The 18975-nt window shown below is 39.8% G+C and overlaps 2 protein-coding genes across 12 annotated transcripts in view; one reads left to right on the top strand and one right to left on the bottom strand.

Annotated features, from left to right (window-relative positions):
• The window catches only part of LOC129725225 (uncharacterized), a 189962-nt gene that overhangs the window by 69447 nt on the left and 101540 nt on the right, over window positions 1-18975 (bottom strand). The gene's annotated exons all lie outside the window — the stretch shown is intronic.
• LOC129725175 (ATP-binding cassette subfamily C member 4-like) lies at window positions 19-13887 on the top strand. 2 transcript variants are annotated; one of them, XM_055680701.1, is made up of 11 exons: window positions 19-274; window positions 1068-1146; window positions 1329-1592; window positions 9288-9504; window positions 9643-11532; window positions 11590-11740; window positions 11800-12030; window positions 12087-12379; window positions 12440-12709; window positions 12811-12983; window positions 13044-13887. In XM_055680701.1, the coding sequence occupies exons 2-11, from the start codon at window positions 1070-1072 to the stop codon at window positions 13288-13290; spliced, it is 3813 nt and encodes a 1270-aa protein (XP_055536676.1). In that variant the 5' UTR covers window positions 19-274; window positions 1068-1069; the 3' UTR covers window positions 13291-13887. The 2 variants fall into 2 exon arrangements, with proteins under 2 accessions (XP_055536676.1, XP_055536667.1); XM_055680692.1 differs by lacking the exon at window positions 19-274 and having other exon boundaries at window positions 899-1146.

Here is an 18975-nt window from a genome sequence, read left to right as displayed (position 1 = left end):
AGTTCGAAGACAGCTGTTTTGTGGGTAATGAACATGGCAGGGTAACTTTTTTGACCAAAACCTGCGCTAAAAATTATTCCAACAGGTTTGAACTGAACTTAATTTGATTAGTGAAGTAAAATCAGACAGTTTTGAAGTGGTTCATGTAGTGTGTGTATATTTTGAGAAAGTTTGATTGTGATATTTGAACTGATATGATGTTTTCAATAGCTGTGTGACGATAAACGCCAAAAAATCAAAGTGAAACTCTCGGGTTTGTCAGCCACAGGAAGCGGTAAGAAGTTCAATTCTACCCTAATTTGTATCGTGAAATTCACCAGCAATCATATTTTATCATACCTTATTTATTCAACTTCATCATGGTGCATCCAACGTTGTGAATGTTGTTGTCAATACTGGAATCACATCCTTCTTTTTAAATTCTTAATACCGTGATTATAGTTTTTACTGAACTATTAGTTTTTTGAATCATAATTTGTTGCGTGTAGTATCGAAAAATATTTTTTCACAATATTTTAAATGAAAGTTCAAACAATTAGGTACCTACCTAAAATTCATTCCTTGACATTCCGATTTGATTAAAAGGTAGCACTAGGCGGGAAAGTGCTTGTTTACTTTAGCGGGGTGGAGCATCACTAAGCAACAGCACCGAACTTTTTCTTATTTGTTTATTTAGGGTAAATCTGCTTAATATAGACCACTTCCTTTAGTGGACCACCTGAACTTCTTACACCAAATTACACACTATAAATATATGTACGTACACTGGAAAAAAATCCATCTTTTCACTCGTGCGTGACAATTATCGTTACATTGCAACAAGCATTGACTCTAGCTCAGATTATTACATTCCATCATCATCAGCATCATGAAATCATTATTCGAAAAATCATTTTGTATCAATAAGAAAATGGCGACAGTAATTTTCAAAAGCCAAATCCATCCTGCTGGTAAACGCTACTTGCACAACATTGCTTCTGTCGGAATATCGTATGCTATATTACCAAACAGATCCGCTCAATGTAATTCACCACCCCGCCCTCCGTTCTTTCTCTACCCACACCCAGAAATGGACCTCAACAAAACAGCATCCCGTCCGCCGCATCCCTTTGCACAGGCAAATATTTTCAGCAAATACTTTTTCTGGTAAGTGGATTTGCTTGGCTTTGTGCCGCTCACGAGCACATGTAGATATGTACTTCCACATGATTTTCCTTTTCTTTCCGCTTTTTATCTACTCAATCCTTTTTGGTACTCGAGTGTTCTTTTTTTTCTGTTCATAAAGTTCTTTAATGCTCTGTGCACAAAACCTTCCTCAAATATCCTAGGTGGCTTACTGGGTTACTCCGGACCGGGTTGCGACGGCAGATTGCCGTCGGCGATGTCTACCGGACGTTACTCGAGTATCGAAGCGATCGAATCGGAAACCGATTCCAGCACCAATGGGAACGACAACGGATGCAATCGGTGCCGAATGCGGCAAACCGACCGAGCAAAAACCCCTGGCAACTGCTGAAAGTACTGCTCAAGATCTACGGCACCGGGATGCTGCTGTTCGGTGGAATTTATAGCTGCCTGGAGTCGGCATGCAGGTGAGAAAAAAATTTGTTCTTTATTCTGTTTTGACTGCGGATTGCAGATATTTTTGGGCCAGTGTTATAACGTTTAGATTGACATACATATTAAAACTGTTACTGCGGGCTGTCAATGTCAACTCAATGAGCCTAACTGAAAATGTATATCAAAGTGTGCCTAGCCAAAGAAGGCTAGCATAGAACATGTAAAATGTTATTGAAACAATCAAAACGAATTAGGTATTACTTATTCCGTGAAACCTGTAAGCCGCTCGGGAACAGAACAATGAAATTCCCGCTTCCCGCTTGTGCAGAAAATGTTTATCTTCCAGCACAATAGAAAATCGTATTGTAACACCCGCAGGTTAGGGCTTCTGAGGGGATGCACAATCCAGGCGTCTCTTTTCTGAATATAATTGTTCTACACTACTAGCGCGGCCCACCGTTTTGAATCATATAATGGCTACCGTTTAGCGAAAAGATGTTCTTTTATCTGCTATGAGGGCAACATTAACAGAAGGCGTTCCACACAGCGAAATGTTCCTAAGACTGTCAAATAAACATGGGGACGCTTTGTTAACACAGAACATGAATAGACGCCGTCGTGGTAGGTACATAATATGTGCAATTATGAGGCGTATTATGGAGGTGATTTCCATTTTTGAAATTACCTCTTACCATTGTTAGCTGTGGGACTATGAAAATTTTTAGATTGTTGAAATTTTGCTAGAACATTTGCAGCCAACACTAGACAACCTATCTAGAATTGGGTAGACAGAAATGAAATAACATCGTCAAATGAAGAACAGTTGGGATCTTTCCGATGCACGGATTTTATTCTACCGGAAATGTACTCTTTGGGCCATATAAGAGCATCTGCTGAAACAAATCATTTTACTATCGGATGTGAAGACCGTCGATCAAAATTCAGCAAGCTTGGGGAAGCTCTGCTTTGTTTTGGCAACAACACAAGCATTCTGGATCAAAATCTGCCTCCCATCCAATTTTCAGTGTGGCAACAGCTTTCCATTGGGTCACAGAGATGCGATAAGCATCGAATCCACTTTTAAATTGAACGACAAATTGTTCTTTTCAGGACAAAATAAATCAATGATTGAAGATTTAATATTTGCTCAAGAGAATTAGCGCTATGCACTTTGACTAGTAAAACTTATTTGCGCCGCAAAGTGCCGTATTTTTATGTGCAAATTAATATTCGGTATCACTTTAACTCTTCGTTCGCACAAAATTTTACTAATATTCTTCACACTTCATTCAAAATATTGAGACGCCTTAGCAAAGATGGTTGGTAATTCGACTTTTCAGCGACAATTCGAACTCCATCCATGTCTGTCAGCACAAACAAAATTTTGCTGTCTCTCAGCCACTTAGCTGCAATATGCAACACGCAACACCGTAACAAACTATTGCGTAACTGACAGTGCGCTGTATCTTTTGAAATAACAGAACTTGACGTAAGGTAAAACAGGCTGATTAAACAACTTTGAAAATAATCTGGTAACACTGAATAGATTCAAAGTGGCATCTGGAGTCGAGTTATGGTCATTTTAAATTCAAAATGTTGACTTCTGGTACCTGAGAAATAGTCAAAATGGTCGAATACTGTGAAATATGAGTATTTTCGAGAGCAGGATAATGCAAAGCGGTCGGAAATCGACATCAGATGCTGTTTTGAAATCAAAAGTGACAACTTTCTATGTCTGGAGAACAAGCACGAATCACCTTGTATGAATATTTCTGGATTTAGAATGAAACTCATAGGTCGTAAATCGACCTTAGTTGCCATTTTTAATCTTTGCAGGGCCACTAAATTATTTTCAGAGATGTGTTGGATAAAACTTTCAAACATTGATATAAGATATTCTATCATAATCTTAGCTCCTATCCATCACACGGTCTGTTTAAAAAAGATTTTTATGAAAAGTGAATGTCCATGAAATATTTTAAGTCCTCCAGTTTCAAAATATGAAAACCCGAAAATATTTGATCGGTTTAAAATTGTCTTATCCTCGATTTTGGATTTCATATTTAACAAGATTAGGCCTTATGATTAAAAAAAACTAGAAACAAGATATTCAAAATACGAAAATAATATTTTTTTCGCTCAAAATTATTTAAATTTTCGTGTAAAAACATCTTTTGTACGTTAGTCCAGCTTAAAACAAGACCAAAGTTACTCAATATAGTTACGTTTGTTCTTTATCGGCAAGATATTGAAAACCAAGTCTTTCAATACACATAATAAAAACATATGAATATCAGAGCTGCGTTTTATCGAAGTTTTATCGTGAACATGAAAGAAAAAAAATATCATCGCATTCGGTATTCTTTCCACTAACAGTAAATAATTGGCGCAGTAAGTATGGCGATTTGATACGAGATTCAATGTCTTATGCCGAATTCGTTTTTACGGCAGGACTATCCCGTCCCGGACTACGCTTTGCAGCTGAAAAAAAAAAACACTCCGAGCAGCTGTAATGGTGTGCGTAATACCAGAGGTAACTATCACTTTTGTTTTGGTCATTATCGCCATTGTCTTTTATCGCATTTGTGCTAATGTACGAAAAATTTGCCAATTTACTGAAAAATGACAAAATAACAAAACAAAATAAATAAAATTCAACCTGATGTTTGACACGCGAAGAACGATAATCAAAGCAAACCGATTTTGACACATTTTTTTTTTTTTGATTTTGACACATACGTGTGAATGTGTTGGTGTCTTCAAAACTGCACTCTGTTTCTTGCGCGGACTGTCCGGGACAGAAAAACTGTGGTCCGGGATAGTCCGGAAAATGTAAAAAAAACAGGGATAGGACAAAGTGTAGTCCGCGGGGTAGCTACACCGAAAAACGAAAACGACATTAGTTAACATTTGTTGATTACAGTGTTTTCATTGTCAACGGTCGTTAAGCTATAGAGTTCACTCCGGAATATCACATCGGTGCAAGTCTTGCTGATATTTGAAATATCAAACATCACCATGGTGCAGTGATTTTTTCATGTCAGTTAAGAGTGCACATTTTAGGCGTTCATCAGCCTAACTACTCATGCGTTGGTTCTGCTAAATAACAAGATTTGATTTATGCGTTTTGTATATAAATAAAGGAAATTTAATGTACCTCAAGATTGAGTTTAACTAAATATTATAGTAAAATATGTGCTTCACTATGTGCTCTGTAACGAAAAACGATTTGGAGGCTTAAACAAAAGAGATAAGTTCTGTCCTACAATTTGCACACTAGTTAACAGCCGAATTCACAGGTGGAATACAGTTAGCTTAAGATCTGTAACGAAAGTAAATTTGATCACTCGTATCAACTGAAAGTGAATCAATGAATTTATTTTTTCTCGTGGCAAAATATCACGGTGCCAGAATGAACATGATATTTCTGCTAATTCGCTGTCTGTACGGTAGCATACGAAAGAAGGAAAGTGATAGCAATAAAACACAACAGTAGAAGTTTACTTCAGCGGAAATCATCGAAACGTCACTGAATGAATTGTAGTCATTGTAGTGAACCATGCATCATAGATGGCAGATTTTCATTCTTTCTCATTGTAGCGGTATGTCAGTAGTTTGATATTGACTTTTCGCAGCTCTGATGAAGATTTTGCATCTTCATCATAGTAAGCTTTTGACTCAGTTGAATAGCAATCGTCAAAATACAAGATCACAAAGAGAATCGCGAAAAAGTGTGCGTTTTGTGTTTTAAAAATGCAAAACATCCAAAACGCAATCATCAAAGCCTGAAGCAAGTTATCGTAGGAAACTTCTTAACAAATTATTACTAAATAGTATGAAATATAGCCTAAAGTGCCTCGTGCTAGTTGCTACATTGCAGTGTACAGTTATTCTAAGGGTAATTTTGTGGTATTTAATTGTCTTGAATGTTTGTCCTTCAAGCATGTTCCGGTTCACGATTATTCAACAGCCCACATCGTTAGAACCGGCAAAAATTCCAACCAAAACGGAATCAAAAGCCTAGGCATCAAGGCAACTCATCATTATCAATTCAATTTTCCTGGACGTCATTGCCGGAATCTGCTTGATATAGACCGTTCCGATAATTATAAATACACTTACGATCAACCGTCATTTCAAATAACGTGCAGTATTCAACCAAATGTTGGCGGCGTCCTGTTGTTTACATCCAAAAGAAACAGATGCTGTCATTTTTTCTAACATTTAGTGCGAAATTTTGAAAATGCGTGGCCTTTCTTCCGAGCAAAGAAAGCGAATTGTGCACAAATAAGGCATTGTGAGTGGTCTTTCTTTAAGAAAATTAGCCAGAGAAGAAGGTATAAGTGTCGGAGCAGTTCAAACCGCATTGCGGAAGTATTGTGAAGAGTGCACATTTACTGATGCCCCAAGACATGGTAGAAAACCCGGGCCTGTTGATCCCACAATGGACAAAAAGGATAAGGAATACTACAAGCGGCATCCTTCAGTATCAGTATGAGATGTGGCGAGAAAGCTTGGAACCTCGGCGAGTAACGTTATGCGTGCCAAGGGAAGAATGGGTCTGCAGTCCCGTCGGAAGCAGAAGCAGCCAAAACGAAATCAAAAACAAGCTTAATCTGTGAAACCGAGAGCTCGGAAGCTTTATGACAAACTTCTGACCAAAAAAATGGGGTGTGTTATCATGGATGACGAAACCTACATAAAACTGGCCTATAAGACTCTGCCAGGACCGCAATTTTATACATCACCGAAGGGAAAGGATGTCCCTGGACCAGTGAAAGCCATTTACACCGAAAAATTTGGCAAGAAGGTAATGGTTTGGCAGGCCATTTGTGAATGTGGGAAAATATCTCATCCATTCATTACGAATGACACAATGAATGGTAAAATTTACGTGAAAGAGTGTTTGCAGAAAAGGTTGTTATCCATGGTTAAGCAGCATAACAATCCTCCAATTTTTTGGCCCGATCTTGCTTGCTGCAAATAATGTCACATGTGTCCCAAAGAAGATGAATCCTCCAAACTGCCCTGAAATTCGCCCTATTGAAACTTTCTGGGCTTTGACCAAAGCAAAGCTGAGAAAATATGTCAAACCAGCGGACAATGTTGAAAAATTTAAATAAGATTGGCTTATAGTGGTAAAAATGGTCGGAGAACACACTGTGTAAAAGCTTATGAGTAGTGTTAAGAGAAAAGTTAGAGAACTCGCGTTTCCTACGAAAAATAATCCCAACTTGAATTGAAACTGGAAAGAAAACACTTATTATCTATATTTCAGAATAAAATGACCCGAAAAATCCTGTATTTTTTGTTTTATTCAAGAAAGAAGATGTATTTATAATTTTCGGAACAGTCTATAAAAGGGATATTTTGGCAGGAGGACAAGCACACAAATGTTTTGTGTTACGGGACAGTCTACACAGTGCAACAAATTTTTTGACTTGACTTCTGTATATGATTTTTGATGTATTTTGATGCAAAAACAAATTTCCCAGAGTTTGAACCTACTTCACCTTGAGGGGCAACAATTACGTCATTTTGAATTTTTGAGAAATCCAAAATTTTCAATGATTTTTTCGATGTTATCGTTTTTAAATCAAAATATAAAAATTCTATGAGTTTGTCCACATAATAGCATATTCTTACCCATCTTAAAAAAAACAGTTTTCAAGGGGTTATATACCTTTTGCTCGACGAAAAGGAGGAAATTCGGTTATTTTTTAAACTTGTAACACCTTTTTCATTGCATAATACTACAAGGTATACAGCACTAGAGTTGTATGAAATGGTGACGTGAGACTAAACACTGTAATTACTGTAATTACAGACACAATAAATTCGTTTGTTCAGTAGTTTACGTAATTTAATTCTCAGCCTCCCCTTCATTTTTTCAGAAAAATATTTAATTACGCTCGAAAGAACTTCATTTACACTTGGTGATGCTGTGCCTGTAGTATTTTTTTGTGCAAACAACATTTAACAATTACAAAAAAGTTAAAGTTTAAAAAGATTGATTTTTGTTTTTTTTTGCTTTACAAGTTTGTTTCGTTTGCCAACAATTACATTTACTGTACTACGAAGACAGCTAATATAAGTATATTGTTTTATTTGCAAAGTTAAAGAGCCCCGCCTGCTGGACTATATTTTTCGTAAATCTCTAATTAACTTTTTCCCCAGTTAGTACATTTTTCAATCGTCAGCTCCACATTTACTGCTTGAAATAGAAATAAAAACAGCTTGACTTGCATTATAGTCATTAAAATTAATAAAGTTAAAGATAAAAATATATCTAAGAATGTTGAAATGCAAAAAAAAAAGTTTTTAATAGATCTTAGTAAATGGACAAAAAACTGACAAGCACTCGCCTGCTCTTATCCTTATAAAAAATATTTTTTTTCAGGAACTTGTCGGTCACGACTATTTCGTGAATATCGAAGATAAAAAATAAATAAAAATAACTCATAACCGTTGCAAAAATGTTCAAATCTTGTTGAGTATTTGATGGTTTTTATAGTAATCATATTCATGAGATAAAATTTCAATCACCATCAGTAGCAGCATTGCCGTTTTGATTGCACGCGAATAGAAGTCGTGCCCGCTGCAATGATAGACGACGAGAAACTAGCGGCGCTCTGCTCCACATATACTCTACGATACTGTTGCTTTTACCAGCATGTTTTCTTTCAAGACATCAGTTTACAAAGACGTAGTCCCACGTCAAAAGAATTTCCGTATGGTTTTTGAATGTTGTCGAAGACTTATAATAGCATTTTTCAACATCGAAAGTTTTGCTTCCATTCGTCCCACTGTTTCTATACACTCCGTTTTTCGGTAATGGGATTAATTCCCAGCTTTGTAAAATTTAAATCCAAACGTTTTTTTAAGGACGTCCACACGATTTCAATTGAAGTGGTAAAAATAAGTTTCTGCCTCTAATTAGGCAGGATTCAGTTCCAGCAACGCTGTTTTGTTTTGACAGTGAAGTGGTATTCTACCTACAACTGTGCTTTAGCAACTTTCAATATAATTTTGGGATGATTTCAAGTCAATTTTATTAAGATTTAGAACTTCTTGAAGTGAGTTTATAATGAAGTAGACTAAGATGAATCCATACCATGGATTCGTAGACTGATTTAGTTAAAGCATGAGTTTTTTCCTAGTTTTTAATGGAGTTTCGATGTTCTCAATAAATTCCCTAAATTTTCTAAATAGACTGCAAGTAAGTAGTGATATGAGCAATCCTATTAAAGATAAAAATGTCCGAGTTGACGGATTCAAATATATTTGCATTTATAAAATCTGATCTCGAGTAAACATATAGAATTAAAAGAGTCAAAGGGCATGTTAACCATATTGAGCGGCCTGGCATCCCAAAACGATACATTTTCCCGTGGAAAACATTTTTACAAGCCCTCAGTTGGTGTGCTTGCGCTTGTAATTGACTGCTGTAAAAACCCTCTTATTTTTCAGGTATGTAAGTGATTATCGCTTTTATTAAAAGCGCTTGATGATGATCAATCCCTCGTTGAGGGACAGTAATTGATCACCGCAAAGGGGGTGATTATTCTCATGTCATCACAAAATGGATGAAATCCCTGACACCCGGTCAATTTTCATGAGAAAAAAATGCGAAAATAAAAATAATACCCAAGCGGCCGTTTATCCGAAAATGGTTCTTCATACCACGCGTATTATTCACACTTTTGTATTCCATTCGTTTGACACAGAATCATCCAACCATTTCTGCTGGGGGAGTTGATCCTTTATTTCGATCAGCTCGTTGGCTCGTCCAGCGACCGGAAACCAACAGCCGCCTATCTGTATGCAGCGGGAATCGTGCTCAGTGTGCTACTGCCGTCGTCAATTTTCCACCTGTACCAGCTGTTTCTGCTCCAGATTGGGATGAAAATTCGAATCGGATGCTGTGCGCTTATTTATCGAAAGGTAATTTGAAAACCGCAATTGAAATGAGACCGCTATTGATAACGTCCGTCGGGATTAAACGCGGTCATGGTGCCGTGTGCTCGAGCGTTGTTGTGTCAATGAAGGTTAATATGTGAGTTGTTAAATTTTATTTTAAAGGTACTCGAGATGACTAGCTCCCAATCTACGGATGGTCTCAGCGGTCGGGTGATCAACCTAATGTCGAACGACGTTAGCCGATTTGATTATGCGGTTATTTTCTTTCACGATCTGTGGAAGGGTCCCGTGGAGTTGTTAATCGTGTCGGTGTTAGTTTATCGGGTAATTGGAGTGTCCGGATTAGTCGGAATTGGGCTTCTGTTGTTGTTCATCCCGGGCCAAGCATGGCTAGGTAAGGCAGCAGCGAAATTCCGATTGCGAACGGCACTTGCGAGCGACGAACGGGTCAAGTTCATGAACGAGATCATCCAGGGGATTCAGGTTATTAAGATGTACGTGTGGGAGAAGCCTTTCGAGCTGGTCGTGCAGAAACTACGCCGTAATGAGGTTCGAGGACTTCGTGGAGCGGCCTATATTAGAGGGGCGCTGTACTCACTGCGAATTATTCCGAAGATCTCGATCTTTCTGAGCTTGGTGGTGTACGTTTACACAGGGAACATGATCACGGCGCAACGGGTCTACATGTTGATATCATTCTTTAGCGTTATTCATCATTCGATGGTGGAGTTTTGGCCTCTGGCAGTAACTTCGTGTGCTGAAGCTTGGGTGTCTATGAAAAGAATCGAAGAATTTCTAACGGAAGAAACTGGATCGAGGAAGGAGAATGAAAAAAAGCAAAGTTCGGCTATTGGAACGATAGAGCTCTGTAACGTGAGTACTGTGTGGCCAGAGTCGGGTTTTTCCCTTCGAAACCTCAATTGGACCGTGACCGAAGGTCAAATGTGGGCAATTATTGGAGATGTTGGATCAGGAAAATCCTCGATGTTCAATCTTTTGATGGATGAACTCTTACCTCGAGAAGGAACGGTTTCGCTTGGTGGAAAGGTTAGCTACTGCTCCCAGAAACCATGGGTGTTCGAGGGAACGGTTCGAGAAAATATTCAATTCATTGAAGCATTGGATGAGATGCGGTACGCAGAAGTCGTGAAAGTTTGTGCCTTGGAGAGGGACTTCCAGTTGTGGCCCAACGGTGATCAGACTGTAGTCGGAGAGCGAGGCGTCAGCCTCAGTGGCGGCCAAAAGGCGAGGGTAAACCTTGCTAGAGCAATCTATCGTAAAGCAGATATTTACCTACTAGACGATCCACTTTCGGCAGTAGATGCACATGTAGGAAACTACATCTACACAGAATGCATCCAGCGGTTTTTAGCAAAAGTAACTCGCGTTCTGATTACCCATCAACTGCAGTGCTTGAGAGGATTGGAGAACATCATTGTCTTGAAAGATGGCAGCATTGTGAAAGCGGGATCGTACGAGCTGCTGAAAAGTCACTTCGCTGAGTTGGGGTTCGAAGAGGATTCTACCAAAGAAGTGAAGAATCATATCGAAACTATCTTAGAGGAAGGGGTCGCGCAAAATGCTCAGCAGGAAGACAAGATCGAGGAAACGCAGCTGGATGGAAACGTGAGGTTCAATGTGTACATAAATTTCTTCAAATCAGTTCATAGCGGAATTTTTGTAGCTATCATCGGCTTGCTGCTGTTATTCTGGCAGGCCGTTTCCACCGGGACTGATTATTTTGTTTTTATTTGGGTTACTTGGGAGGAAAGGTATTCCCAACTCGCATCGGCATGGACTACGGAAACTCATGTGATCGTGTACACTGGACTAATCATCCTAACAGTATTTTTATCTCTCAACTCACTTGCCTTCTTCGAGATGTGCTTGAGAGCTTCCCTCAATCTGCACGCCGCATTGTATCGGGGTGTGTCGCAGGCATCAATGTACTTCTTTAACACAAACTCATCCGGTCGAGTAATGAACCGTTTTTCAAAGGATATTGGCCTAATTGATTCCAGTCTTCCGGTTGTGCTGATTGATAGTGTATACGTGAGTATAATTCTTCTTGTCAATCGATTCTCAACAAAACACTCTTTTTCAAACCAGTTTTTCCTGGAACTGGCAGGAATAATCGCCATTGTTTCTATCGCTAACTACTGGCTTCTACTACCGACGGCCATCATGGGCGTCATATTCTACGGATTACGAATGCTGTTTCTCAAAGCAGCCCGCAACGTTAAACGGGTCGAAGCAATCAGTGAGTATTTTTTCGCAAAATATAGATTTACAGAGATGTTAGCCGATTTTGTATTCCAGCACGTAGTCCCGTTTTTACGCACACAAATGCCACTATCGAGGGGTTGGTCACTGTTCGGGCGTTCCAAGCGCAGAATCAACTGCAAGCTGCTTTCGATTCGAAGCAGGATTTGAACACTTCCGCTAGCTTTATGTTCGGTGGCATCGCGAGAGGCTTCGCTTTTTGGCTGGATTTGGTTTGCTGCCTGTATATAGCCGTGGTGGTGTTTAGCTTTCTACTAATGGGAACAGGTGCAACAGAAAGGCTTTTTCTTGTTCAAAAACTTAAACCTTTTATTCAAAGCTAGACATCGTGAGCGGAAACGTTGGCCTGGTCGTTACACAGGTGTTAAACCTCATTGGCATGTGCAACTGGGGCATACGACAAACCGCCGAACTGGAGAATCAAATGACTTCGGTAGAACGCGTGCTAGAGTACGCCGGACTGGAACCGGAGAAACAAACGACGGAAAAGGCACCACAGGATATTCCCGAACAATGGCCCCAGCAGACAGGCATTTCCTTCCACAATGTATCTCTGCGGTACACAGCAGATGCCGAACCTGTGTTGAAAAATGTTTCATTCGAAATCAAACCGAAGGTAAAATCAGATTGAACATTCTTTTATTCAACATTCCCCTCTAGAATATTATCTATGCAGGAGCGAGTGGGAATCGTCGGCCGAACCGGAGCGGGTAAATCATCAATAATTCAGGCACTATTCCGATTGACATCAATTGACACCGGAGGCTCCGAACAGGGCCGAATCGAAATAGACCGCTGTAATACCGGAGCAGTACCGTTGGAACGACTGAGAGGGACCATTGCGATTATCCCCCAGGAGCCGGTGATTTTCTCCGGCAGTTTGCGCAGCAATTTGGACCCCTCTGAGCGGCTAGAGGATGCCAAAATTTGGAAGGCGTTGGAGCAGGTAAAGTGTCCCTATCTGCAACATTTAGCAGGGTTTTGTTTTAGGCGGCCATTTAGTGAAAGATGTCGGGATAAAATGATTATTTATTTATTCCACCACAGGTCGAGCTTAAACAGTTAGTGTTGAACTGTGCTGCCGGCTTGAACACCGAGCTGGTCGAAGGGGGAGCGAACTTCAGCGTCGGCCAGCGGCAGCTGATTTGCCTCGCGAGAGCCATACTTCGCGACTGTAGGATACTTATAATGGACGAAGCGACGGCCAGTGTCGATCCGGAGTAGGTAATATTAATACTCAGTCGATATCATTTGTCATTCTTTTTTTTTTTTTTTAATAGAACCGACAGACTGGTACAGCGAACAATTCGGGAGCAGTTTCGGGAATGTACCATTCTTACCATCGCCCATCGGTTGCACACCGTCATGGACAGTGACCGGGTTCTGGTTATGGATGCTGGCCGAATGGTTGAGTTCGATAGTCCGGCGCGTTTACTGAACCTCACGGATGGTTTCTTTCGCCGGTTATTTGATGAAACCGGAATGGATGTGAAACAGTTTCTGGAGCCAGAGAAGGGGAAAAACTGATTGATTTACTTTTAGTTGGAAGGAGATTGCTTTGTGAGAAATATTATTTCCTGGTCCATGTTTGTAAGTTGAAGTTGAAAAGAGATTTAATTATAAATGAAGTCCGATAGATAAATCTCAGCAACTCTCTGACAGCAATTAGAGAGTGAGGTGTCAAACCAAATATGTAGTTGATTTTGTTTCCATCTACAGCGACTTTTTATTAAAGTAGGAACTGCTCCATTATTCATCTCATTAAGCCGATATTCACGAAGAATGACGGATTGAACAACAAATTTTCATGAAATTATTGAATTATTGAACAAAATACGCTTACGTGCTCTTATAGAATCGTTCAGTATTGTATACTTAGTAAACTTAGCTAGATTTAACCTGAATTTTGTAAAACAAACCATTTTGCACAACGCTCCCATATCCATCTCAAAACTTAAATCACTGCTCAATTATTCATCTCACGACGCCCCCATATTCATCACACTGCAATGCACTGTTAATCATGAATGAATCACATTATCATGAATGAACGTAGCCGCAGCCCGTCCCAATAGGTTACCTAGATATCCACTGTCGTTGTTTACGTGCAAATATGGTAACCTAGGTAACCACTGCAGTGTTGTCCATTTATGTCAATTATGTCGGAATAATTCAACATTTTCAGTATAATTTGTTCGTATTAACGGAAACCGATTTGGCAACTTTTGATTATCTTCAAGGCAGTGAAAACAGATGAAAATACATACAGTTGAACTTTAAGAATTGTAGAAATTCATCTCATATATTTCTGCTAATTCAAGCTGGTTTTTGGAAATTTGAGGTGAACGTTTCAAAGATTAAAGATTCTTAGTGTAGTGAGTGATTTTGTTTAGTGATTAGAATAAAAAATGGTCCGCTAGTGATGAGAAAAACTTTGGTTGGCTGCTGAACGAGTCCCGTTGTAGCCGTACAGAACAATGCGCGGATTTTGTTTTCTGAGGAAGGTGATTGAAATAAATGAGTTTTCGAGTGCAGATGCCTGACTATTATATCAAATTTAGAGCTTTTGAGTGAGTTTTTGAGGATTCTACTTAATGAGAAATCTGAAGTGAACTAAGAAGAATCCATTGCATGGATAAGTAGATTGGTTTAAGAAGAAAATATGCGTTTTTTCCTGTTTTCAATCGTGTTTACATGTTGAATGAGATGAATATACGGGCTGAGATGAATAATGGAGCAGTTCCCCTATGCATTGGGACTTGAGAAAACTCGTGAGTTGAAGTGGAAGAAATTATTTTAAACCATGTTGGCCCTTTTCCAGGTTCTTAGATCAACTTGAATTTGTTTCCTCACAATAGTTTGAGTTTTGGTTGTGCCGCACACTCTGATCGATTTAGTTTATAGGTTCTGCTGCTTTTTATATTGCATTTATGCTTTCAAAATACGATGCAACTAACTAGGGTAGATCTGCTTAATATAGACCACTTCCTTTAAAGGACCACCTGAACTTCTCACACTAAATGACACATTATAAATATACTTATTTTGATTTATGCTTTGACAATTTCAATAATGTTCTTCATTAGAAATGTCGCAACAGACGTTTACTATAATATACTTCATTAAAGCTGCAAAAAGTGTCTTTTAAAAACAGCTACCTGGTTTGCCATGGTTCGTTAACGTTTTCATAGGAAATGGCTTTACCAAGAACTGTACTGACATCACACTTTTCGAGCGAAAATAATCAGATTTTCGATGAACGGGTAGGATAGTAGTGTCATTAAAAGATAAGCAATAAATTTTACTAGAAAAACACTTAAAATATTGAAAAAATAGTGGCCCAATTAAGAGTGGAAATGATACTGTTTTCTTTATTTTGGCATGCTTCATTTCGAACAAGAGCTATCATCTAAATAACGCCGCGAATCATAGTTACCATAAATTTGTTATGATCGTGTTATTGTATAAAATTGCTGCTAAATGGGAAAATGTTGCACGATCCACCATAATGTTCCGTGCAAGCAGCAAGTGGTCAAGAAAACCACGAAAAGGTAAACAAACTGCATTGACTGCCGCGGAAGAGGATTCAATTGTTCGCTGGATAACTCGAATGGCCGTAAAGGATTCCCTATTACGACAGAACGGGTGCAGTCTACAGTTGATTCAGATCTAGAACTCTAAGAGCGTAAGCCAGATTTAGTTTCATCAGCGGCAGCTACGGTTAAAGAGATGTATTATTTAGACCTGGCCCAAATTAGGATGTGGTCCAAATAAGGAAACGGTGGCCCATTAGGGGAAACTGAAACGATGATTTATTTCTTTTATTTCAAGAAAATAGAGGTATTATCTAGTTGTTTTTCATGCAGAAAAGATGATAAACATGTTATTCATGTTTATACATAATGAAATACTTAATTCAGTTAAGATATTTACACTTTTTCTTGCAAAATTTGCAGCTACGCTACTGAGTGGTCCATTAAAGGCAGTTATACCTTATTGCAGCAAATACATCGCGATTTTCTTTTATTTCAGACCACGTTGGGTTTGTATAAACCTGGGTGTGCAGAATTTTTTCTCTCCTCTCGGCTTCCATCGGGAATAACTTTTGACGCACTGCATGAAACACCGTGAAATTTATACCGCAGAAAGTGGGCACCTATATAAACCAGACTAGATGACTTATAATATTCCAACGATTTGCCAAAAAGTATTTAATTATTTGCAAAGTCCCCATAATACAGTTACTCCACAAGTAAGGGTCAAAGTTGTACCTGGGTAACTTTTACGAGAATACAGGGTGATTGGTTCCTTGTTGGAAATATTTAAGAGGCTGATAGAGGACTACATTTGACGAAAAAAGTCTTTTACGCATATGTCCTATTATCAATCTACTAAGAGTTATCCAACTTCTAAGTTTCTTGAAAACCCTTTCTCAAAGTGGCTCCAACTTCAGAAATATGCTACTGAGAGCAATTTTTTTGCTTGTTTATTTGAAAGATGAGGAAATTTCCTACCAGATTCTGCTCTTGTATGTCTAAATGAATGTGAAAAAAAAAAAAACATTTTAGAAGCAAAAAAGTTCAAAAGTAGTATTATTTTGAACGTATTATAAACACAAACACAAAATTCAAAATTCTCAAAAAAACCTTAAGTCATGGGTGTCTTTGGAATTCATATTAAAAACGTGTCTTTGGAATTCATATTAAAAACATCCTTCAAAGATGGTAAAAAAGAGATTTTAACTAATACAACAAGCTCATAGTATGTACATAATAGAGATAAGGGGTCATTCACAAATTACGTAAGGGTTAAGGGGGGAGGGGGGGTATCCAAATTTCTTACGAATGCTTACAAATCTCTTCTAAATCATTTAAAAAATTGTTATTAATAGTTAGCGCTCAACTTTCGAAGAAAGCAGACGTGTTTTTTCTCTGGAAGTCATACGCAAGCTATTTAACAACGCCATTTCGTTTAGGTACCGTTTTGAGTGATTTTTCGCCCCGTTTATCTGCGCGATGAGTGTTCGACGCGAAAACACGTTTCGCATCGACTACGTGAACGTACCGAAAAAGCCGTCCTTTGAAGAGCTTCACGAGTTTGTCGGTACCGTGTTGGGTCTACAGTACGAACAGGTGCTTCGTCTTCAACCAAGTAAGACACTTGGATGTGCTTCTGTGAAGGTCGTTGACCTGGAGCTGGCGCAGAAGATCGTAGCAGAACACGACAAAAAGCACGAAACCGAAGTAATTGGCAAAATCTACACGCTTCGGATTACACTGGAGGACGGAGCGGTAGAAGTAAAGTTATCGGACTTGTCCGAAGACATAACGAACGAGCAAATTGCCGAATTTCTAAGTGACTACGGTGAGGTTCTGTCGGTAACCGATCACGTATGGGACAGTACCGGTGCAGGTTTAGCTATGCCTGGTCTTTGAAATAGCGGATTCGGTTTTGGTTTTCCATTTTTTCCTCCCTCTCCTTCGTCTTCAACCAAGTAAGACACTTGGATGTGCTTCTGTGAAGGTCGTTGACCTGGAGCTGGCGCAGAAGATCGTAGCAGAACACGACAAAAAGCACGAAACCGAAGTAATTGGCAAAATCTACACGCTTCGGATTACACTGGAGGACGGAGCGGTAGAAGTAAAGTTATCGGACTTGTCCGAAGACATAACGAACGAGCAAATTGCCGAATTTCTAAGTGACTACGGTGAGGTTCTGTCGGTAACCGATCACGTATGGGACAGTACCGGTGCAGGTTTAGCTATGCCTGGTCTTTGAAATAGCGGATTCGGTTTTGGTTTTCCATTTTTTCCTCCCTCTCCGGGCTTGGGACCGAAAGGTTTGACGGCTGTGTTCTTCTGTGTAGTAACAGAGGGTTTCGTGGCGGATTTTTGTTTCGTTTGTTTTGCAACATTCGCGTATGTCTTCTGCACCAGCAGCTTTTTATTCTGCACACACGAGATGCCGTTGTGAATAAATTCGCTGCAGTGGCGACATGTTTGCAACTGGCCGAAGTACGTCACACTTGTCGTTTGTCCATCAATCGTGATGTAGCTTTCAATATTGCGCTTTACCATCATGCGCACTATTTTGCTTCCCGTCGAAAGACCACCGAAGCGATATTTAAGGGCTATTCCCACTGCTTCCGTTCCGGGACCGGGCCGGGACCGGGCTCGTCCGGGACTTTTCATGCATTCACACTGCGCCGTGCCTGACCGTGCCTGCGCTGCGCTCTGGCTGAGAAATGTTGATGTGTGTATGTGAAAGAACGTCTTTCTCTTTTTTTCATACCGCAGCTCACTCCGCGCGAAATATGTCACTACAACACGTTGTAGTGACGACGGTCGACGTTGTGGACCGATCTTTCCTTTTTCGTAACATGTGCTCGCTCGGGTTTAACCCGAATCTCGTGCGCCTTCTCCAAAAGATCGGAGAGCTCTCGTTTTCTCGTTTGTTGATAAATGGACATCTCTCAGCAGCCTTCCCCATCCAGAGATCGGTTCGCCAAGGGGATCCGCTCTCAATGCACCTGTTCGTGATCTATTTACACCCACTGCTCAAACGACTGGAAGAGATCTGTGAGTCTGATCTTGTTGTCGCATATGCCGACGATGTGACGGTGATATGCACTTGCCTGACAAGAATGGATCAGATACGAGAAACACTGCAACGCTTTGAACGCGTCTCGGGAGCAAAACTGAGCCTGGAGAAATCTACTTCGTTAACAGTGGGGTATACCGATGTCATGCCACTCACCGTGCCATGGCTACGAAACGAAAACACCGTCCGTGTGTTGGGAGTGACCTTCGCTAACTCCATTCGGCAGATGAATAAACTGAACTGGGATGCGATCGTATTGAGTTTCTCCCGGCAGATTTATCTACACTCACTCCGTACACTCAACTTATACCAGAAAGTTATACTCCTCAACACGTTCATAACGTCAAAGATCTGGTATCTCGCATCGATTCTCACTCAAACTGCCGCCCATACGGCAAAACTGACTTCGACTATGAGAATGTTTCTGTGGCGTGGTATTACGGCATGTGTACCAATGCAACAGCTGGCGCGAAGCAAGGAGGCAGGTGGTTTGAAACTACATTTACCGGCACTCAAGTGCAAAGCGCTTCTAATCAATCGGCATATGAATGACATGAACTCCCTCCCTTTCTATATGTCCTTTCTTTCCCAAGCAAATCCTACCCCACCCAT

This window comes from Wyeomyia smithii, chromosome 1 (genome assembly GCF_029784165.1).
Source record: "Wyeomyia smithii strain HCP4-BCI-WySm-NY-G18 chromosome 1, ASM2978416v1, whole genome shotgun sequence".
NCBI lineage: Eukaryota > Metazoa > Arthropoda > Insecta > Diptera > Culicidae > Wyeomyia > Wyeomyia smithii.
The sequence above is the reverse complement of the archived record's forward strand: the minus strand, read 5'-3'. Positions and strand labels throughout refer to the sequence as shown.